Source organism: Argentina silus, assembly GCF_951799395.1.
Source record: "Argentina silus genome assembly, chromosome: 3".
In the NCBI taxonomy this organism is placed as follows: Eukaryota; Metazoa; Chordata; class Actinopteri; order Argentiniformes; family Argentinidae; genus Argentina; species Argentina silus.
The window spans coordinates 24,646,076-24,669,926 of record NC_139657.1 but is presented as its reverse complement, the minus strand read 5'-3'; the positions used below and the strand labels follow the sequence as shown (position 1 = coordinate 24,669,926).

Genomic DNA, 23,851 nt, shown 5'->3' with positions numbered 1-23,851 from the left:
GAGGGACCGGAGTGAACACATGGGAACTGGAGGTCACGTTTCTCTTCTCCCTCCCAACAAACCCCCTCTCTTCGACGCCGCAGATAGAACCGATAGGCTTGAAGCACCCAGGCCCAGATAATGGCTACAGACGAGTAACAGAAAACCCTTGACAGTGTAAACACAGGGCCGCTATCCAAACCCCCGCTCCATTTGGGCCGGAGCCGCCATTGACTGCCATAATCTGCTGTGTAAATCTGCAGCTTGGGCCTGTCTGGTCGCTGTCTGGGTTCCGTGCTCCCGGACAAAAGCGCCGGACACCTTGCCCATTGACAAAGGGCCCGGCCCTAATCGGAGTGGACAAGGCTTGCTGATGGGGCCTTTTTGAGCAATTGAACTTGGTCAATGCTTCTTAGGGGGACCTGATGAACCAGAGGGACAGGCAGTTTGACTTCAATAACAGGGCTCCACCCAAACCCCCCTCTCCTGTCAGTGGTGGGACTGAAGTTGTGCCGTGACCCACGGTGACCTTTTGAGAGTTTGTATACATGCAGACGTGTTGGTGGCATTACTGTTGACCTTACCGATGACATACGTGCAGAGGGTGTTGTGTTTTATTTTTTGGGGGTGGAATTTGGTGTTGACCTTGGAGATTTTTTTATCTTGAGCCCTAGGTCTCATCTGGTGCCATTTAGCTGTTGTCTTTTGACTCCTGGCAAGTCATGAGAACAGGCCTTAATGCATTTACAGGACATAAAGGTGATGACTCATTGTTCTCCGGTCAAACACAGAGGGGGGTGACTGAGGTCCTTTTAGAAAGCCCCATGGGAATTGGAATGGGAAAACCTGTGTGGGCTGTACTGGAATCTCCTCAGAGAGACTGACTACAAGTGTGGCACTTTCTCAATGTGGGAAATAAACCTTTTCTTTGTTCCTTGTTTATCAGAAATGTCATGAAGAGAGTGTGTATTGTTGGAGGTGCACACTAGTTTGCTGTGCAGTTAGCTCTCACGGTAACTCAGAAGGTCTTTGGGAGGCTTTAGCATGCTCTATTGAGAGAGAGAGAGATGGGGGATGAGAGGGGGTATTGGAAGGTTATTCAATGTGAAATAACACCTTTACTCAGACAATGGCTTTCAACAAGTGCCCAACATTTTAACATGATCTGAAATGAGATTACAGTTTGGCTGCCCAAGCCTATTTGATCAAAGGTTTACTACAATAGTGCCCATGCACCAGCCTATTGTCCAAAGATGTTATTATTTGTCTTATCCATCTGACCCGTTTTACCAGGTAAGTTAATAGAGGACATATCCTCTTACAGCAACAACATGGTCAAGAGCAGCAGGTGAAGGAGAAGAATTGAATGAGCAGAATCTTCAAACTCTAGGCCTACCCATGAAAAGGTTGCAACCTGACATTATCTGACTGCCTGCTAATCAGGTGGTGAGATTTACTGGACATTGGTTATTCTTCAGTAGCATTATTGTAGTGACACAACTGGCTACACTGATGAGGAAACACTATTACACATCGTCAGATTTTAGTTCATCATTTTAGTTCATGAAACATCAATACAAAAGGCACAGAGGACATTCTGATAAGATGCTGAATTTACAAAGAGTCCGCCCCCACACTCTATATAGGCTCTTTCTATTACAAAAACAGTAATCAAGTCTTTTAGCAATATTTCCTGAAAACATAACATTTAAATGAGGGCCTGTGTTAATCCCTGTTGCAGGAGGTAGAGTGCCAGACAAGGCATCTCTCTGTACCAATTATGCTGTGCCTGAACTCCACTGACACAACCAGCCACTTTTGCAGTTCCATCATAGCACCGCCCCCGAAGGTTTTCCATATCTAGATTGAAACGAACGAGTGAGTCTCTTATCATCTTAACAATGTTGGCTGCATCTTATGCAGGGCTCTCGTGGAAACAAATAAAATCCTCATAGATTTCAAAACTTTTTGACACATGCCTTATTACAATAGCATTTTGCTCTTTAGAAGAGCCATCTGTAGTGCTATCTACAATGAGGCTGAAAAACTGGTTTACTTTATATCAGCGGCCAAGTTTCTCATGACTTGAGTGGACATAATGTTCAGGATTTCATTTTGGATCTCATGAGAGGTATATGTCTCACATCTTTGGAGCCGAGATGCAAGGACTGCACTGTCTCTTCCTTGTAGATGAAGCACTTTGTAGAAAAAGCTCTTTGCATCTGAGGCTGGCCCTGCTCTGCCAAAGTCTGCATTGTCCTCCAGTACTTTCAAAAAGGCTTCCCTAGCTCGTGCCTGGTCTTTCAGTTTAGAGAACTGAATTTGAGTAGCTACAGAGGACTTCTTTGTATAGTGTAGCCATGTAATGGTTGCTTCTCTATGACACAAGGAGGCCTTGTGATTTCTAAATTTTTCTGGGTCGTTCTTGGAAAAACCTTTGGTGATTAATGCATCACAGACATTTTGAGAAAGTAAGCTGGTGTGCTGTTTTGCCAGTATGGCAAAACACTTCTCCTGGCACCCATCAAGCCAACTCCACATTGAACCCTTTTGCTTGGAATTGTCTCTCTCCTTTCTCCCTTGAAACTGGCAAATAAATACATGGAATTTGAATTGCCTGTGTGCTCTGACTTGAATTGTTCTCATTGCTGGCCCTCTCCTCTCCAACCTCACTACTGGCCTTCTCCTTGTTGCTGGCCCTCTCCTCTCCAACCTCACTGCTGGCCCTCTCCTCTCCAACCTTACTGCAGAGTTACCAACAGAAAATGATCAAAAGGGGAATTGCATTTTAATATTCCATTAGCACTTGATTTATATGAGGTGTCTATTGTACTCAAGGAATTGCATTCCAAGAGAGAACAACAAATGTTATTTACTTCAAATATTTTTTATGAAATCTCCTATGACAGCAAAAACATAAATACAGTAATAGGTCCTTATTGTGATGAGGTACAACACTTCTACCCTAGGAGTCACATTAATCATAAACAAGCCAAGGAAGATATTTCATTACTTTAAATCACAAAAAAAATAGCTGCTTAAAGTTTTGTGTGAAAATGCTAAAAAATCTATCATGTTACAAATGTCTACTTTTGAGTGGGATTTGCCTCATTGACGAACTCACTTATTGCCTGAGTTTCAGAACACTGAGCAGAGCAATATGGCCGTCCAAATATAACAGTGTAAACTGTTATCTTGTACACCTACAACCCTGGCTCCCTCACAGTGACTACTACTAAAACTGAGATAATATATAAATATATATAATATATATTATAATATATATATAATATATATAAACTCCATCACTTTCTGTTGTAGTTGGCTGGCTGGCATCAGTTGCAAGACACTAGCTTCAGTGACCTAGGGAGTTTTTCCACACACAATAAACAGCTTATTGTGAGAAAGCTGGCAAAAGAGAAAACAAAAACTGGTTGAACAAAATATAGTGACTGCTACTTAGGCTACAACCTAATCAAACTGAGCTAGTTAGCATAGTTCGCGTTAGCCGCGAATGCTAATGCGCCAAAATTCAGAAGTCTAGCACTTCGAATTCGGCGGGTGAAATTTAGGGCGGGACTTGTGGTCAACTAAACCAGAGCGATAGGCCGCGCCTTTTAAATGACAAGTGAATCCACCTGTTACTTGCCTGTCACAGCGATAGACTAGTGGGGATTGACTGAAATACCAGTGGTGCGTTCGTTTTCATAAAGGAGACAAAATGTTCGTGGTGAAAGTGGTGGGGCGGCGCCACACCCGATTGAAAAGTGCTGTGTCAAATGCTTGGAATTGTCTCTCTCCTTTCTCCCTTGAAACTGGCAAATAAATACATGGAATTTGAATTTATTCCCTGTATCAAAGTGTTCCTTTGAAACAAATTTATGAAAATATGCCCACTATCAGTGGATCATGCTTCTTTTGCGTTACTTCCATAAGTGTTTCACAGCGTTCAGCCAACCGGTTTCCCAAAATAAAAGTAGAAAAGTTATAAATCAAAGTGATGCTTACTAAACTTGTTTGAATTGTCTCGGAACCAGATGACTTTACAGCCTGAATGATTGAGGCATGTTTAAGCAACCTACTAACTCAAGGTGAGAATGGATGTGTGAGGCTTAACATCAACTGCGATCGGACATAAGAGAGGAGACAAAAAAGTCAGCGTCAGCAGTGACCTCTAACGGCCGGTCGGGGTACAGTATACCAGATACTTAGATGTTTTCAATATTGCAACATCATTGAAAATGAATGCCCTTTTTTCAGTTACCGAATTGGAATTCAGTTCACTTCCGGAATTGATGGAATTGAAAAGGAATTGGTTGGTACTAAATTGTTTCAGTGGCCTCTAGGCTGGCCCTCAAATAGGCTGGCCCTCAAATATAACAACACACAGTCATTATTCTTCGTTTTCTGGTTGGGAATAGCTATGTTTGTTCCTAGTGCTTTTCCGTAGTGTCCCCCTCCGTTTCCATAGTGACCACGGTTCCATTTAGACGCGAATGGAATTGTTTAGTTCCTCATGCTTAACAAACTGGCTAGCAAGCTAATTATTCATTCACAGAGATAGGTATATTTGTTATTTTTTTTAAAATCTATAAATGAAAAGCTTGCAATGAGAACGTGACAAGCTACAGCTATTCTTACAGTGCAAGTTTATGCTAAAGTGAACACGCCACTTGCTGACGCTTCAAGACAAGAAAAAGGACCATCATGGATGGCAATCTAATCGATGAAGTCATCAACCAAGAGCTGAACATGAACCCCTCTGATATTGCATTACTAGATCATTCTGAAGAGGAGGACATTTACTCATCCTCTGATGATGAAGTAAGTTATTTATGATTGCCTGTTAGTTCCTTTGCAAGGTTAATTGATTGATCTGACTGATTGATTGATCTGACTATACAACCCCTCATCACATTCACTTTCACGGAATAATAATGATTGTTAGCTTGCTGAGCAACATTTATCTCCCTTTGTCAATACTCCCAGGCTTCAGATGAAATCCCAGAATCCATGCTCACATATTTCGAGGCCTCTAAGAACAGAATAAGGGTTTTTGAGAAACTAATTTGTGAGGACCTTGAAGATGATGGTAAGACCGAATGCATAGAAACAAAAAGTGCATGGCTGAAGCTATTTACTTTACTTACTTGGATGATTCACTTCTATCCAAACAGTTCCAACTGCCTGCACCAACAAATGGCACCAACCTGTGAAATGAAATGCACCTTCATTATATTAGATTCCACTGCATTGCTTTACCATTGCCTGTGTGTATACTTTCAGATTTCACTGCACACGATGTGCACTCCATCAATTCAAGTCGTTCCGAGGACCTTTTAAGGGATTTAGCCTCTGGCTTTGATGAGGACCCTGTGAAGCTGAAAGAGCAAGTGAGTTCAGGTTCATATTAAAGGGGCAATCTTGAATTAAAACGACAACAAAGCAGTCACCCCACCACTTTTTCTGGTAAACAGCTGATGGATAGGGCTGGAGAAATGTAACCACTCTCAAATTAATAGACGGAGCTATGGATGCAGGGACTGACCATCTATGAGATCAAAATGATTGTTTTAAACAATGTTGTGAAGCTACACAGTACGGCCTACAGTACAGTGTTTGTTTAAAATTACATTGTTTACAAGCTATGGAGTAAAACAAGCTTATATTTTTGGTTCTTATGGGGTTAGACAGTTGATTTAAGATCATGAGGCATGTATATCATGAATATAGACAATGGATATATATAATTAATTTAAAAGTTCAAAAATTGATGTATCAATCCCTGATTGGCTAAATGCAGTGTTGGTGAAATAATATTATGCAGGTCTGGATGTGCTGAAACTAGGTTCTGTTTGTGTCTGATCTAGGTCGTATCTGAGATGGAGGATGATGAGTTGACCATCATCCCCAATGACGTCAGTCCTCCTACTGTATCTGAGGCAGACTTAAAGGACAGTGTACCTCAGAACGATGAGGGTAGGTGTACTGAGCTAAAGGATATAAGTCTGATTGATGTGCTGAATTATGTTAATTTTTATCCAGCCTATGTATTTTCTCTCAACAGCTCAACTCCAAATTCACCGTTAATTTGAAGGGATTCATTTTGTGCTGTTGTAAAGTGCATACTTACGCCCAGTAGATGGGCCCACTCTTGTCTCACTGTAGATCGTGCCATGGGATTCACATAATTTACACAAAATAACATAATGCCATTCGTACTGTTGGGGCTTACTTTCTCTTTACTCTTTAATGCAGATGCAATTGAATGTGACGCATATTTAGAGTCTGAAAGGCGCTTCGATCTCGAACTGAAGGCCTTGGAGTATACATTGAAAGAAGAGGAGAAGAGGAAGACCATAGAATACCAGGTGAAGCGAGAGAAGCACCAGAAAGAGGAGAGGGAAAAGGAGGAGTGGAGCCGACAAAGGCAAAGACACTTTGAAGAAGAGTTGAGGATGATAGAAGAAGCTAATAAGGTGAGAGAGTTCATGAGAATGGCCTCCTCTAAGTGGTCCCCTTTAGCGAAAATATATAATTGTTTTCATTAATTAGTGGCGGCGTTAGTAGAGGACTGGCATTGTCAACAGGATTTTGCATTTGCTTTTTATACAGGTTAATCTTGCCATGACATAAATGATAATGATAGCTGATAACACTATCATTAAACTGTTAAAGGGGCCATGTAGTCCTCCTATTTTATATGGTATTTGCAGACTCTGAATTGTCTCTAAATGTGAGAGCAGTTTGAAAAGTGTGCCTTGAATTCTAGCTTGTTTTTCATGGGTATTGGCCCCCCTCATAGTGTCACCTGGGGATCTGATTTTAATACACCAATGACAAACAAGTATACCTCAAATAAAACAATAGTGTTTGTTTTCGTTTTACATCCCTCCCGTTTTAGCCAGCAGCCAGACGACATGTATATGTCGGCACTATGTAGGCATTATACTAATTTATATTGTAGCAGTGTCAGGAGTGCCGCCTTCCCAGACAGTACACATGGATCAGATTTACGTTGTTAGTACATCTAAACTACAAGAAATATCTGATGCACTTACGTCACATAGATGTAGCATGGGAATCTTTTTCTCAGAGGGCCTCTGTCAGTAATGCATAAAGACTGACTTAAGTGCAAGGCACGAGTGAAGAGAGCGAATGTCCTGCATCTCTCTTTATGAAAAGCAATTGCATAATGAATCTATGGCCTACCGGTGGTAACATCTGTCTTCCTGTATCAGTTGACATTTTGCTTGATAGCCATATGTTTGCATTGAAGAAGTTATCAATGACTTGCTTTAGCAGTTTAGTAAGCTAGACTAGTAGGAAGTGAGCATTGGAACACATCAGGGTAACAGAGAATATGTGGGCAAATTCACCATAACGAACCCTAACCCTAGTAGGGTTGCTTAACAGTTGTACAAAGCTTGTGCTAATGTAACTCACCAAACATTTAGCAGCATCGAACTACAAACAGAAATGCTGCATACATCCACATATGAGACACTGTCGGCTGCTAAAGAATTGGTAAGCATTGAACATAGGAAAGAACGTGTATATCAATGAAAGAACAACTCACAAGATTAGCTGTCAATCACAAATGCAGCACCACACCCACACCAGCAGAGCGTGCATTTCAATGACAGACGGAGGCAAGAGGAAAATAATGGCTAGACAACTTTTCTTGCAAAAAACACATACAGTGACTTTGTAGGTACCCAGGGATGTTTGAAAATTAAAATTAGAATGACTACATGGCCCCTTTAAAAGAGACATTCCCACCTCTTCCTATGAACCTTGTATTGATAGGGAACAGAGAACATGGCAAAACAATCATGCAAGTATTCAAGAGCTTTGTCATTGTCTTTATGCAGCCTGATAATACAGATAAAGAGACAAGAGAAAAAGAGACAGAGAAAAGACTTCAACAGGAGTTGCTCCAACAGCAGGTAGGTTGGTATTCCATCACAGCCCTTCACCATATTGCCTGGTCTGAAAACAACCCTACTGTACTTAGCCTACCCTTGTAGGCCTTATTTAGGATGGCTGTTACCATCTGAAGGTTTGGCAAGGAAATTTGGCTATATTATGTTAATAGCAAAGCATATGTTAATATTGATAATCTGACTCCAAGTAATTTAATTAACACTATATGGAAATAATTGAGTATATTGAAATAAATGAGTTTGTGCTGATAAGTGCAAGAATGGTCAAATAGAATGAATCAAATGAGGCTTTAATAATACTGTATACTTCTGCAATTATTACAAGGCAAATACTTGAAAGTAAAATTTTACATTCTACCCTCAATCTTATATGGTAGATAGAGAGAGAGAGAGAGAGATGACCACAGGCCACTCTTACAAAACTACTCACAGCTCTGGAGAGAGCATCACACCAGGACAAAGAAAAGAGACCAAGCTATTCCCTTCATTTTGCTTTTATATCCCTCTACAACCACAGTATTTAAATTAGGAGCTGTTTACAACACAATGCATCATCACATTCTTGAGCCCTTTGTCCCATCGGGGGGAAGTGTCATTTGAAAATAGGGGCAGAACTGAAGTTTTGCCCCTTCAGCCTTCTAATATTGTATGCATATCTAATAATGTACTATACACATTAAGGTGAGGATTGCTCCTTCTAGCCTTCAAATGAGCTTAGTATCGGCCATATTGATTAGCCTACACCTAGGCAATCTGGTTTCTTTAGCTCTGCAAACGCAGAAGAAATAGAGGGTTACCTTTTAATTCTTTTAATGGCTTTACTTTCTATATTCTCACCAACTAACCAGGAACTGATTAGCAGTCTGCAGAGACAGATGGAGGAGGAGAAGCGGGCCTTTGAGGATGCCCAGGAAGAGGAGAAGAGAAGAAGGCACAAGTCACGCTGTAAGGCAGCCATTAAGATCCAGGCTGCCCTCAGAGGCCTCCTGGTGCGTCGGTGGTCCGGGGCCCAGCTCCATCGGAGAAGGGAGGAACAGAGGAGGTGTGAGGAGGAGCGAAGGATGAGGAAAGAGTGGGAGGAGAGACGCACGAGAGAGCGTGAGGAGGAGAGGAGGAGGAGGGAGGTGGAGGAGCAGGAGCTGGATAGGAGGAGAAGAGAGTACGAGAGGACCAAGGAAGAGGAGCGGATACATCTGGAGAGAGAGCGCAGGCAGGAGGAGAGAAGAGAGAGGGAGGAGGAGGATAGAAAGAGGGAAGAGGAGGATAGAAAGAGGGAAGAGGAGGAGAGGAGAAAAAGAGAGGAGGAAGAGAACAGAAAGAGGGAGGAGGAAAAGATAAAGGAAGAGGAGAGGAGAAAAAGGGAGAAGAGACAGAGGGAAGAGGGTGAGAGGAAAAAGATGGAGAAGAGGAGAAATGAGGAGGAGAAGAGAAAGAAGGAGGAAGAACAGAGAAGAAAGAACGAAGAGGAGGAGAAGCGAAAGGAGGAGGAAGAACAGAGGAGAAAGAACGAAGAGGAGGAGAAGCGAAAGAAGGAGGAAGAGGAAAGAAAATTTGAGGAAGAGGCGAGGATAAAGAATTTGGAGGAGGAGAGAAAAACAACAGATGAGATAAAGAGAACGGAGGAGGAAGTTCCAAACAGCAGCACCACCCATCCCCCAGCCAGCCCCAGACCCCTAGGTATCCTCAATCCAACCCATCTTCTGAGACCCATCTCTATGCCTGTAACAGTGGAAGATGAGCCAGGGAAGCCCTCCAGCTCTCATCTCAGCCCTGCCTCTCTCCCCGACTCTGGACTCATGTGCCTACCAGACCCCGTGGAGCAGAAGAGACTGGCATGGATGCGGGACTGCACCCCCTGGTCCAAACTCTCCCTGCAGAATAAGAGAAGTAATGGCAGTACACCGGGGAGGAGGGGGGCGAGGAGGGGTACTGACGGCAGTAGTCTACCCCCTCTTTGCCCAGACACTCTCCTTCATTCTGGGGCCTGGAACTCCCTTCAAGAGGTACCCAATTTAAATGTTGTTAGTCGTAGTATTGACGGGCACACAGTACTTTTGATCATGCCACCCATTTGATACTGTAAATTAATGTGTCACTATGACTATGTGACAATTGGAGTGCTGTTGTGCAGTTTTTATGTTGTAATGAAAATGCTCTATTGGCATTACTCTGAACCGTGTTGCCATGGTAGTTCATAATGAAACCTTGAATTGAGAGGAGTCAATGAAAAACATGAAAAAAGCACATATTAAAACAAAAATCATCTTTTCACTGTGCGCTAACTCAGGTCACCACTGTGACTCTGGAGGACCTCCCAGGCTGTAGTCTCTCCACTCTGGCCCAGTGCCCCAGACTCCAGTCCCTAACCCTGAGACGCTGTGGCCTGAAAGCCCTAGATAGCCTCAGCCAATGTAGGGAGCTTCAGTACATTGATGCACAGGTAAATTAATACACCATAAGAGACATGTAAACAAAACACTAGTGTGACAGGAACTAATATCATATGTATGAAATCTGTTATTCTTTACAGTGGTACAACTTGAAAATCATATAGTATACAATGTTATATACTGTACTTATTATGTTACATACAAGAGCTCATACTGTGCCTCAAATCAAGTCTGCTTTAAAAATGTTGATTTGAATAGCAGACAGACTCTCTAATTTCCTGCCTGTACCAGGAAAACGCGATCACATTTGTGGACTGTGAAAATCTGGCCAATTTACGTGTTCTTCGACTGAGTCAGAACCGGTTGACATCCATCCATGGTCTTGGAGGTGCTGTCAACCTGACCGATCTCGAGCTCTCGCACAACTGCATAACCCGCATTGGTGAGCACAAGACACCAGACAATTGAGTTTTAATCAGAGCCATACTGTCAGCTGACAGAGTTCAGCAAATTTGGTTTCATATTTTGAAGTTCAATGGGTCCCATTTTGGCACCTATCAAGGTTCCTCCGTGTTGGCATTTAAAGTTACGTAGAATGCAAATGAGAATGGTAATGGAGTGTCTGGTGTAAACATGGAGCTAGCCTTTTCAAACTTCTTTATATACAAGCAAATATTTATGGCCCTGGTTTTAACTACTGTTGTCCACTAGAGGACAGCATCTATCTTCTTTTGCAGCCCTGCATTCTACTCACGCTAAACAGCTGTTTCAATATGTATTGAAATGTGACTTAGTTACTGTGAATAGCCAACAGGAGCCAGGCCTGGAGTCATGAATATATATTGCCCCCAAGAGGAGGATTAATGCATTTTATTGGACGTTTAGCCTTCAATGTTATCGTAATGTTCGCCTTTGCACCTGACTGAAATTAGATAATCTTCTCATATCATATCTATTGGGGCCCCATCACAACATCTCATTTTGTCCATATACTGTATATACCCTTTTAGTATGCAATTTAAACATGTTATCACCCACTCTTTTTAAAGGTGGTCTGGAGCCTCTGAAGAGGCTGCAGAGGTTACTGATCGATCACAACCAGCTGATAAGTACTAAAGGACTGAGGAAGGTGTATATGCTCCTGAATCTGGACTTGTCACACAACCACCTGAGCAGTGTGGAGGGCTTGGAGAACTGCGCTCTGCTCAACACACTCGATCTGAGGGGCAATAATCTCACTGAAGTAAAAAACTAACCATAAACAAAATTGTAATAAATGTGTTGAAGTAAGTCCTCAGTAAAATATGGTCCCATGGAATATTCTGATATAGTACTTCCTCATTGAAGTATTTAGCATGAGGGTTATGTCTATTATACATATTGGATAGTTCTATTGATTCTATTTCTTGTTCTTGTTCTATCTATTCTATTGTTACATAATTGATTTGAGTCAGAATACTTTCCAATAATTTTGGACGCCACTACTTATTATAGTAGTGGAAGACATAATAATGATTTTCATGTGAAATACTGAAATAATAATACATTTTGAAACCTACAAAATGACAATCATGGTTAGTTAGACATACCTACTGGAGTACCAGAACTGCCTGGCAGGGACAGTTTGCTGGTCACAGCAGAATGAATTTATTTAGGCACAGCAGGAATAAAATGTCTGACATTGACAAATTGAGGCACTAAGCTTGCTAGAACTAGAAGCTGTCAGTAACAGACTGTCGTACCCAGCATGGCTACATAAACTCCACACTTTCTCTCTCTCTTAGCCTCCTAGTCTGAGAAACCAGGTCCTGCTCAGGGAGCTGCGTCTGGAGGACAATAGCATCTCCTCCCTGGAGGGCCTCACTACCTGCTGGCTACCCCTGATGCAGCTCCTCTCTGGGGCCCAAAACTGGTAGAGTACAACACATTTAATTGAAATTTTTTCACTTGACATTTAATTAGACTTATAGCATAGTAGTAGGCTAGCACATGAAACATTACTGTAAGCAAAGTGTTGTAAAGTACTGTAAGCAAAATTAAAATGTAAATACACTGCCCTTTGGTTATTACACCTGTAACAAGTCTGATGTATGTTGTCCTTGTTTGGCTTAGTTGCAGGATTTAATTGTTTTGTTTATGGTAGTTCTCCATGAATCAAGGGTAAGGGGCGTTTTTTTGTGTTTTGGGTATGTACAAGTGATTTGTGAGAGTTTACAGTGGTGTTATTGATGGTTTGGTGTGTTTCTCAGTATCACCCAGCTGCCCTCACTGACTGACTGTGTGTCACTGGTGAAGCTTGATGTCAGCCATAACTGCCTCTCGGGTAGGTGTCTGTATGTTGATAAGCAGATATATGAAACTCATTTGTCTTTCGCAATTTAACAATGTGTTAAATGTGTAGGACAGCACATCCTTAACAAGCTCATAAACAATGTTAAAATTAGGAGAGTGGGTAACACTACATTAAGGTCCCCTTTGTAAAGGGTTCATAACTGGTTTAGAATTAGTTAATAAGTCACTTATAACCAGTTTATTATTCAATTATAAACCATTTACAAACAGTTATAACTCATTAGTTTAGGTTGTTTGATATTCACTTGGTGCTTGCCAAATAGGGAGCTTGCAATCGGGAGCCAGTTATTAATGCTTTATAAATGCACTTATAAATGGTTTGAAAACTAACCCTGATGTGAAATCATGCAACATTATTTGCAATGGTTGCACAATTGAGAAATTGTATTTGCTAGTTTTTACACCAGATTTGTGTAATTATGGGTTTAATTACTCTTAATTAATGTACTCTTTCTATCTATGCCTCTCAAGAAGAATCATAGTCTGAAGCAATGATGGTCAAGGTCTGTAGGTTTGGAGTTAATGGCTGCTACTGGTACAGGTCACTCTGCATATAGGTTATCTGGTTACAGTTCAGCATGACAAGCATTTAAACTGTTTATAGGGCAGTACTCTTATTTTGAAGAGAAAAATGGCTCCTATTTTGAAGGACTTTCAAAAAACATCACAAGTAGTAGAAAAAGTTAAAGGATTTGCTGGGTAGTTAAAGAAAGTCAGAGTCTTATTATGGTAGTGGATAAAGTTACAGGTAATTTGGTTGGCTGGATGGATGGATGAATGGTTGGTTGGTTGATCTATTGTTTGTTTGGATGGATGGATGAATTGATAGATCAGGGTTCTCCCCAGGATTTTTGAACAGCATGGTGCTCGATTGCATTATCAAAGCTTGACTTATTCCTATTTATTCATGTAAAAATGCTAAAAGGCTGAATTCAATGAGGAACATCATAACGCTCTCACTTTCGCTTTCGTTTTTAACAACAATGTAATTCGCGATCAAAGATAGTTACTCTATCATTATTAAATATATCGTTTAATTTTCCTTGAAATGTTTACATAGTGGCATCGGCAATTTCACAGCGTGGCACAGCGCCACTCTTACATTCTTTGGTGAGAACCCTGATAGATGATAGATAGATCAATAGATAGGTATAGAGATTGAAATACAGGAGATGAGAGAAGGTTACATAGATCGATAGACAGATATTGTAGATACAGTACATAAGAGAAAGATACTGTAGATGAGAGAAGGTTAGGTCGATAGATGAGATAAGGATTGATAGATGATGGGTATTACAGTAGTGGATGAAGTTAAAGATGGTTTGGTTGGTTGGTTGGATGGATGGATGGTTGGTTGGTTGGGTGGATGGATGAATAGATACACAAAAGAGAGGATGGATAGATGAGAGAGGGGAGGTATAGATAGATCAATACAATTGAGAGGTTAATCAGTAGGGGTGAAGCAATAGTGACTGGTGAAAGGAAGACATTATGATGGTTAGGTAGTTGAAAGGTTAGATAAGGTTAGAAAGTTAGTGTATTAGAAGGTCATAGATAGATAGATAGATAGATAGATAGATAGATAGGCAGAGAAATAGGATGAGCCTGGGGTAGTTCAGTGGAGTGGGTAGAGAGTTGGTTGGTTAGTGATTGAGAGTGGTAGAGTTGATTTGTTTAGTGTTGGTTGAGAGTGGTTTCAGTAGGGTAGAACTTGTGGCAAAGAGAGTGCATTGTTGTTCTGCAGGTCTCCTGATTTCTGAAAGTTCCATAGCAGTTGCAGTAACAATGGGACTCTCAGAATGTTGGCCTAAATCAACATAACACCATGTTAATATATAGGAGTTTTAGAGTTAATAAAAGCTGGATTGGTGTGAATAGCTTAAAAGTTGTAGGAGGAGTAGCGGTGAGAAAATAATAAACATAATAAGTATGAGCAAAAACAATAGTTGGACTTGATGAAGCAAGCCCACTAATGAGGGTAGGTAGTAGCTAGTTAGCCATTATCACCTGTAGCAAGCCTGTAAGTTGATGCCAATGTGAAACGCACCTTTCAAACTTTTTATTTATTTATCTATTTTGATTCTGCAGCTGGCCGGTAGCTTTGCTGCAGTTTTTGGGTTATGTTTTGTTAAAAGTGAATTCCATCTCTGTCATTACAATAGTATAGACAAGCATGAATAAACAATTGATGTGAATTATTAGTTTATGAATACATATTATTAATTATGCAACGTTGGATCACTTTACTTGATGTCCCCTCATGAACATTCATTACTGTTCATAATGTCTTATGAAAGGTGAGGCTACTTTATATGGAGTGCCTTATTTTAGATGTTATACTGTAGGTACATATTAATTATTATTAATTAATGTTAGTAACTCATTAATAAATAGTTAACAGTGTTACACTTTATATTAAGGTCACATTTCATCAGATAGAACTATTGGTAGGTAACTCATTAATAAATGGTTAACAATGTGACATTTCATCAGTTATACATGTTGGTAACCCAATATTGATTAATCCAAACCAGCTCTAAGAACTAAACACACATCGGTGAACACGGAGAAGGTATAAGTAGTGGATAGACATATCAACAAATAAAATCTGGGAACAGGCACAGTGGACATTTAAATGAGGACCGTGGGCAAAAAAACATGGTGACAGTTGTACTGTAATTTGGGAGATCTTCACATTGTACTGTATGTAAAGATGTGTTGAATCGTTTGGTGCCAGCCATATCATCCCACAATTCAGGAAATAACTTTCCCAACTGTGCAACCATTGCAAATGTTCCATGATTTCACATTTCACAATCTAAACTAATGACTTATAACTGTTTGTAAATGGTTTATAATAAACTGGTTATAAATGATTTATTAACTACTGTAATTATTAACCATTTGTAGACCCTTTACAAACGGGACCTTAATGTAAAGTGTTACTGGAGAGGACGATCGGCCATCATATTGGTACTGGCAGATAATGGCTTAGATATTCTGGTCTGAGATATTCTAGCCTTTAATCTGAGCAAAAAATAGCTACTTAATCTGTAGTAGCAGAAAGCATTAGTTGCTTAGTGAAAATTACAAAATGACAATGACTGAAAAGCGGCAATTTAAACTGTGTTTTGATACATCATGATTGTTTCTATTACATTGCTATATCGATAGCTATCTGATATGATTTGGTAAATAGCAGATCACGGTATCAGCCCAGAAGTTTTATATCTGTGTATCCCTAGTTGAAATAAGTGTTATATCTTGCCCAGCCCATACACATCACAATCAAACAACGTCCATTCTTTCATGTTCCTGATGCATTCCATTTGTATTCACACCACTCTTCTCCCTGTACTCCCTACTCCCACTCAGTCTCAGATAGATTCTTTTCTAAGATATTGCTATTGTAATAAATTTACATTTGATCTTATCTCATGTGTAAACAGATACAATTCCATTTAGTCTATGGTATAGAGTCTATGGTAATACTATGCATAGAGTCACACATCTCTGGAATGCATTTCCATTAAATGTCAAGGGATCCCAGCAATAGATATTGTCTCCATGACCAGATTAGATACCGGCGATAGTGAAGGAGAAAATGAAAAATAGGTAAGCTCAGCCAGTTTCTCTGCCTTCGCTGTAGAGCTGCAGAACGTGTGTGAGAGCCTGGAGGGATGTCCACTCCTCCAAGAGGTCGACCTCACAGGGAATCCACTTCAACAAGAAACCAGCTGGAGGTAGGACAAGCCCCCCAGCACGCATCTTGAGAGCAATGTTGTTACAGTACGTGCATAGCATATTATGCTAAGGTGATGGGCAAAGAATCACATCAAATGTGGTATTTGAGCAATTTTTTTGCAGTCCTTTTTGCCTCTTTATAACACAGATTTACAAATTTACACATAAAGACAGTCATACAAATGCAGACGTCCACCACTTTTTCAGGTCTTCAATATGTTTAGGTGGTCTCAACTGCATTCCACCTCTGGAAAGAGAGGTTTTATGGTTTTAAAGTTTCTATTGGCTGATAACATTTACCATTTTTAAATGGCAATAGTCACTTTGCGACAATATATCATTACATGGCTTTCGATGAGTTCCATGGTTTAAAACCTTCGGCGAAGAGATTCCATCAATATTACTGGGGCGGATGTTATAGATGGAACATACCAGCCAAAGCCACTGCCATTTCATTCCCGTCGCAGAAAGTGAGACCGATGCGGAGGAGGACTGAGGTGAATAAGTTAGAACAAACATTCCATCTGAACATGGGGCTTCCTGTCCACATCCCCAGATTACTGCAGTGATCCGAGGCTGCTATTGGATTACCCAACGTGCCACCGACATCCGTGCGCACGTAACACTTAAGTAACCGTAATTCAGAAAATATTTATTCAACAGAAAAATCAATTCAGTTTTCAATGTCAATTTGCTCATTCACTTACAGTGCCGAACATTTTTGTGTCAGTTTAAGTGGGTCGAAATTAGTTGATATGAAAAATGTGTGATGGCAATTCACCTTCGTAATTTCTACATAACAAACTCATTACAATGAGATCAGATGTTGTTACAGTTCTTGAGACCTTGTGACAGTCCATTTAAGAGAAGCAAATGTTATAAAATATGACTGTCTCTACTCTTATGTCTGAAGTGAGGGTTATGTCTGAAGTAATAGTATTACATTACTGTCTGAACCTCTCATGATCTGTACAACTACTGTATGTAGGCCACCACACCCAACATATTTACTGTCTAAAAATCTATCCTGCTGTCTATTAGATGATGACAGATGAGACACATTCAAACGTCATTCCGCCGTTATCTGTGATTCTGTGAAATCAGTGATTTCAGCATGCAGTGTCACCAACAAAATGTAAACAATAAAGAAAATGCATTTTAACATTTAAATAGCTATATAACTAGATATCTATTATCTGTTGTGTTCAAGGAATTACATTAGCTAAGAACAGCATTACCTTTTCAAAACATAATTTGAAGCTATACATCATTTGTTTACAAAATCTCCTATGTCAACAAAAATATAAACAATATCGTAATAAATCCTTATCTTTGATTATGAAGAGGTACCACACTTGGTTCTACTCTCAAAGGTATTTGGAAGTCATGCTATTCATAATCTAGGTATATTTAAATTATTTAAATTACTTTAAAAATCACTTAGAGCCACTGAGAAAACACTTAAATGTATCACAATTATTAACCTTGTATTAGTATTACCCTAGTATTTGTAGGTTTTCTAATCATTGAGTCATAGTACTGTACATCATTTACTCATCATACATCATACTAATTTTCACAATCAACACACTGACATATCAGTTTGCTTTTACCTGACAATTATTTGTGTGCCCTCCTGTTAGCAGAAATCGAATATTCCATTGAACTTTACCTAATCTCCAATACCAACAATGGAATTAGCCCCCCGTATTTCCCCAACCTTGCCCCTGGCCCTTTCATCCCAGTCCAGTGATATCACCAACTAAATTAAAGCACCAAAAGGATATAGAAAATAATTACACTCGCTCTGGGCAGCCTGATCCAGGGGAAGAAGAAAGCACCTGGGCTGATTAATCAGACCTCTTTAAGGGGCTGTGTTTTCAAGGAAGTCTTCACTAAATGAAATATGGGCCCAGGTTCTACAGTATGTTGGAGAGATCTACGGACGCAGCTGGAGAAACTACAAGGCCAAGAACACTGTTTCCCAGTAACAGATAGAAAGCGCTGGTATCCACTAAATTTCATTGATTCATTTATTGAAACATTCCAATGAAAGATGGAGGACATACTGTAGTCATATGCATAGAAAAAAGGTTGCAGCGCACCCTTGAAAAAGACACTTGTCAAAACGTTGGGCATTTGGTACTGGCTCTGACATTAAAGTTAATATAATAAGAATATAAGAATATATATATATGCTATCCTGTGTGTGCTTCCCCCATGGAAGTTTTTGTAGTATGTTGCAAAAATAGTTGGAAGTAAAAAAGTTAAAAGATGTATTGACAAACATAAAGTGTTGACATTTTATGTTCATTGTGAGAATTATGTATTTGAATACACAAATGTACACACACAGTGAAATGTATCTAGATTGTGAATCAACAAATTCGATAAACACACACCGTGAAAAGATTTAAACACATGACATTTGCCTGTGTTGGGTCACAAGAGTGTACTGTTTAACCTTCAATAACAGCAAACCATTTATTAAAAGAAGGTAAAATACCTTCACTTTGATGTCTTTAAAACTATATTTTTGAGTTCTTTAATTAGAAGCTTGTAATGTAGACATGGCATCTAAAAGAATGTTTAACTAAAAAGAATATCTAAGTAGTGTCCTTTATGAACGTAATTACGTGCGGCCTCCTCAGTGAGCTCATGTGACGATCAAAGCTCGATTTGGGTTTTAAGCGTCATTGAAGAGGGTCCACCAGACGGCAAGCCTGTAGGGCTGGAATCTAATCCTGGTCTGTGTGAGAGAGGCGAGTTGGGCCACATCAATACCTCATTACCGTGACAGTACACAGCCTGTGACCTAGAGTCTAGTCTGTGTATGAAGGGGTGGGGGTCCCAAACTCCAAGTATATTTAGAAATGATTTAATTCAGGGGCTTATTCAGGACTGTGTAGCATTTATAGAACATTTTTTCATAGATATTTCTTTTTTTATTTTTAAAAATTCACTTGATTTTCTGTTGTGTAGAATAGCAAACTTATCAGCTCTATACATTATATTTCTGTGGCACAGCAGAGTGATAAGCTCAACAAAAGGGACGTCATGTTGAGCAAAGCCAACGCTACCCTTTAATTATATATTTAACGACTTTTTAAAATTACACTTGAAAGGACATTTGTGTTTGTTACTGTTGTTAGTATTGATGTTGTAAGTTTGTTCTATTGCATTTCCACATTTTCACGTTGGCATTGACCACATTTGGTTGTCACTTCTGAGACTTCTGTTTGTCTGGCAGATTTTTGGGATTCCTCAGCTTGCACATCCTTAGCCTCGAGCCACTCTTACCTCTCCCAGCGACTCTATAACTGTTCTCCCCCACTCTCAGGCCACCATCAGCTGCTTACGCTTAACTGATTCAGTCCTCAGTCATAAAGATTGGGTAAAAGAAAAAAAAAAAAAAGTATAAAAAATGACAACAAAAACAAAACAAATGCTTGGTTGGCAGTCCCAGCCAAGGCCCGAAGCCCGGTCTCTTCTCAGTCTTTGATCTCAGCTCGACATGTCGTCACATTCTTCTGCCCAGAGAAAATCAGACTCTAACCAAAAACTCTCGTTTCGCATGGAGGGCAATTTCTGTGGCTCTGTTGGGCCTGAAATGTCAAACTTGGTTTACGCTTTATCCCCACACTTTTCTCAAGGGGATTCTTTTTACTCTTTTAGAGATCAGACCAAATTTTGGATGGGCAAAGGAATCAGGGAATATTGCATTGTAAAATTCTGAGTTGTTAAATAAATGATTTATTAAATAAATAATATTGTTTGATATACTTCCTCATGTTTACACCCTTTGTTCTCCTAAGGTACTCTCTGCTGAAGGCTGTACCGGGTCTAAAGGACATTGATGGGCAGCAGACAGGCTTCTCTCTATCGCCTCCTGCTGGTGCAGTCAGCACCCTTCCTCAAGGCAGCTTCTTGGCCTTCTGTCAGGCCCAGCTCCAGCAGCTTCACACACTGCAGCACAAACACAACAGGGAGCTCAGGTGAGTGGCTGCTCATTTAGCAATACAGACTTTTCTGACAACTTCAACTGAACGGTAAAATAGGGTGCGAATAATTTAAAACAGACATTCTGAAAGATATGTTTCACTGCAGAATGCATTCAATGCATGTGCATTTGTTTTGGGGAGAAACACTGCCCTAAAGCCTGACATCCCCCCCCCCACACACACAAAACACAGTTGGCAAGCAAGCTACTGAAAGGCCGAAAATACTGTCATACTACAGGATAGCTAAATTATGAAGACAAACTCTCCATCGATAATCTTAGCTACAGTGCCCTCCAAAATTATTGGGACAGCAAAGCTGTTTTTTCTTCTTTTGGCTCTATGTTGTTGTTGTTGTTGTTGTTGTTTGTATTTAGGTAATTTTGCCTAAAATCTTACCATCAGGAAATGCATGTTCAATTGGATTTAAATCTGAGTAGAGATTGCCCACCAAAAAGTGCTGCCTCTGAGTAACCAACACAAAGAGCTTTTGGCGCAGTATCTCTCCAGTCAAGAACTTCCCACTTTTTGACCCTGAAAAACTCCCTAGTTGCTATGGCAGTATGTTTTGGGTTATTGTCTTACTGTATGATGAAGTGCCGTCCAATGAGTTTGGAAGCATTTGCTTGTACTCAAGCAGACAAGATGTTTCTGTACACTTAATTATTCATTCTGCTGTCAGCAGTTACATTATCACTTAAGACAAGTTAGCTAGTTCTAGTGGCAGCCATACATGCCCAAACCATAACACCCCCTCTACCATGTTTCACAGATGAGGTGGTATGCTGTGGATCTTGGGCAGTTCCTTTTTTCTCCAAACTGTCCTCTTGCCCCTGTACATGATAATATTAATCTGTCCACAAGACCTTTTTCCAGAACTCTACAGTTCTTTTAGGTACTTTTTAGCAAACTGTAACCTGGCCATGCTGTTTTTGAGGCTAACGAGTAATTCTCTGCAATTCAGCTGGTCTTCTGCGGATGGTAGTCTCTGACACATTCACGCCTACCTCCTGGAGTGTGTTCCTGATCTTTCAGATAGTTGTTTTGGGATTTTTCGTAATTATGGTGAGCTATTTTCGGTCATCCGCTGTAGAGGTATTCCTTGGCTCCTTCCTTTGTTTCTTTTTAATGATGTTCCAAACTGTTGATTTTGGCAAGCCTACAGCCTACTTTTGTTGTTATTAATTATAATTGCCTTATAATGGCTTCCTTGACTTTCAGTGACACCTTTTTGGTCCTCATGTTGAAATAAACAAATAGCAGACTCCAATACTTTTGGTGCCATGAAATAGGGGGACTATGTATAAAAAGTGTTGCCGTTTCTAAATGATGAAACCAATATGTTTACAAATACCCTCGAATAAAAGCAGAGGATCTGTATTTTAACCTCATAGTATAACCTTTAGAGTATAGAGCTAAAAGAAGAAATGTCACGTCAGATAATTTGCACATAGCTTGAATACAAGTCAAGTCAATTGATGAAACTAGTCTTTATAGAAATCCCTAGACAGACCACCAACACATAAAGCAGCAGCCAGCCTTTGGTTTATCAGCATGACCCTACAAAATTACACTTCACAAAAGATGAAAAGCAGTGGTGTCTGCTTGGGGGACTACAGTGCTCCCCCTACTTCACCCTGCCCCCCCCCCACACACCCCCCCTCCCCCTCCTTGGCCCCTGGACAATGGGCCTTTCTAGAGGGCTCGTCCGGGACCACCGCAGTCATTTAACATCTGCCCCCACCCAGTGTCAGACGAGGTTGAGGGAGGTAAAGAGTCTGGCTCTAGCCTGTCTAGTAGCATTGGTAAGGTGTAAAGACCCTGGGGTTTACAGTGTAGCATTAAGGCATTTAAGGTTTCATTATTCAATTTAGGGTCTTTCGAGAATGCCTTTCACCATAACCTCAAATGCATTTGCAATACTGCAGGAAGAAATAAAATGTATCAGACATGGTCTCTATAATAATAATAATAATAATAATAATAATAATAATAAACAATAATAACTGTATTTATAAAGCACTCAACATAAAAGGAGATAAAATAAAACAGAAATAAATATATTGTAGGTTAAAATCGTACACCTGTGCCATGGAAATTTAATGAATTGCAGTAAACATAACACTGTCACCACAAATGCCATTCACTGTTGTTGGCATATACTGCCCACCGATGGTGCCCTCCATCATGGTGCTCACAAGCTCTATAAACAAACTCTGAAAGTGCTGTACAAAAAAACAAATACCTATCACTAATCAATATCATTAAGAAATATAACCTACTGAGCTTTGACAGCTTCTTATGCCTTACCGATGCCTGTCTGCTGTTTTCATAACCTTGCTCCACCACCTCTTAAGCAGTTTGTTCTACTGTATGCTGCAAGGGCAATAGAAGGACGACAAGATCTTCAACAAGAGGGGACTGCTCAGCGCAGTTTAGGTCCACTAAATTTAGGTCCATTAAATCAATGGGTCAAGACATCAGGCAGTTATTGCATGCAGAGGATTGTCGACAAAATACTGAACATGAGTGCTTAATTTAGTCAGTATATGAATCTGTCCCATTACTTTTGGTGCCCTGAAATAGGGTGACTATGTAAAAAAAAGTAATGTCATTTCTGAATGGTGAAATGACAACACCCAACATGTTCAAAAATATCCTTAAGTAAAAACCGATAATCTATCCTTTAACCTCATAGTAATTGTTTGATTTTAAATCCAAACTTTTGAAGTATAGAGCCAAAAGAAGAACAAATGCTTCACCGTCCCATCACTTAGGCAAGGCACTGTAGATTACTTCACATATTATGTATACAACTCTAAACGTCAGTTTGAAAAGTTTTGACCTTTTTCCACCTACACTGCTTTCCTCATGTTAAACACTTTCCCTTCGACCCTGTGGTGAACTGACAGGTACGAGGGGCAAGGTCTCAAGGGGTCACTATCTGTTTGGCGGTTGAATAGCAGGGGCATTGTAAAGACATGGCTTGAACTACCATCCATGCCCTGAACTACCTAGGGCTACTGCTTAGGCTGAAAGCTCTGGCCCTCAGGCCCTAGATAAGGGGGGAAGCGGAACCAAGCGTTTCTAATAGTGTCATTAACTTTCCATTGAGGTGGCTTTGTACCAACTTAATCCCCTCTATGAAAGAGACATTATATGGTATTACATGGGACAATGTGGGACAACTAGCCCCTCCATTCCCTCTGTGGAGGCCAACCTTATAATGAACCAATCACCCAAAAGTCATCAATGTTTTTTTCACAATTTCAAAGCAAATAACGTATGAAACATTTCAACTTTAAAGCAGTTGTTGGTGTGATATTTCTATTGGTTTTAATTTACGTTCATTTGTAAGACACTGTTAATATAGTAACACAAGCTAGAACATTTTGGTTACAAAACATGTTAGCAAGTGGGGGGGGGGGGGGGGGGGGGGGGA

The 23,851-nt window shown here is 40.1% G+C and overlaps 1 protein-coding gene across 1 annotated transcript in view; it reads left to right on the top strand.

Moving 5' to 3' along the window:
- Window positions 1-4,686: 4,686 nt before the first annotated feature.
- The window catches only part of lrriq1 (leucine-rich repeats and IQ motif containing 1), a gene marked incomplete at both ends in the record, with an annotated part of 35,485 nt that continues 16,320 nt past the window's right edge, over window positions 4,687-23,851 (top strand). Inside the window, 15 exons of the mRNA XM_083666536.1 lie at window positions 4,687-4,803; window positions 4,969-5,071; window positions 5,266-5,372; window positions 5,850-5,958; window positions 6,238-6,458; window positions 7,854-7,928; window positions 8,774-9,135; window positions 9,631-9,928; window positions 10,213-10,365; window positions 10,607-10,757; window positions 11,365-11,558; window positions 12,100-12,227; window positions 12,565-12,638; window positions 16,317-16,410; window positions 20,227-20,406. Coding sequence (XP_083522662.1) covers window positions 4,687-4,803; window positions 4,969-5,071; window positions 5,266-5,372; window positions 5,850-5,958; window positions 6,238-6,458; window positions 7,854-7,928; window positions 8,774-9,135; window positions 9,631-9,928; window positions 10,213-10,365; window positions 10,607-10,757; window positions 11,365-11,558; window positions 12,100-12,227; window positions 12,565-12,638; window positions 16,317-16,410; window positions 20,227-20,406 — 2,366 coding nt within the window. The remainder of the gene's footprint in view (window positions 4,804-4,968; window positions 5,072-5,265; window positions 5,373-5,849; window positions 5,959-6,237; window positions 6,459-7,853; window positions 7,929-8,773; window positions 9,136-9,630; window positions 9,929-10,212; window positions 10,366-10,606; window positions 10,758-11,364; window positions 11,559-12,099; window positions 12,228-12,564; window positions 12,639-16,316; window positions 16,411-20,226; window positions 20,407-23,851) is intronic.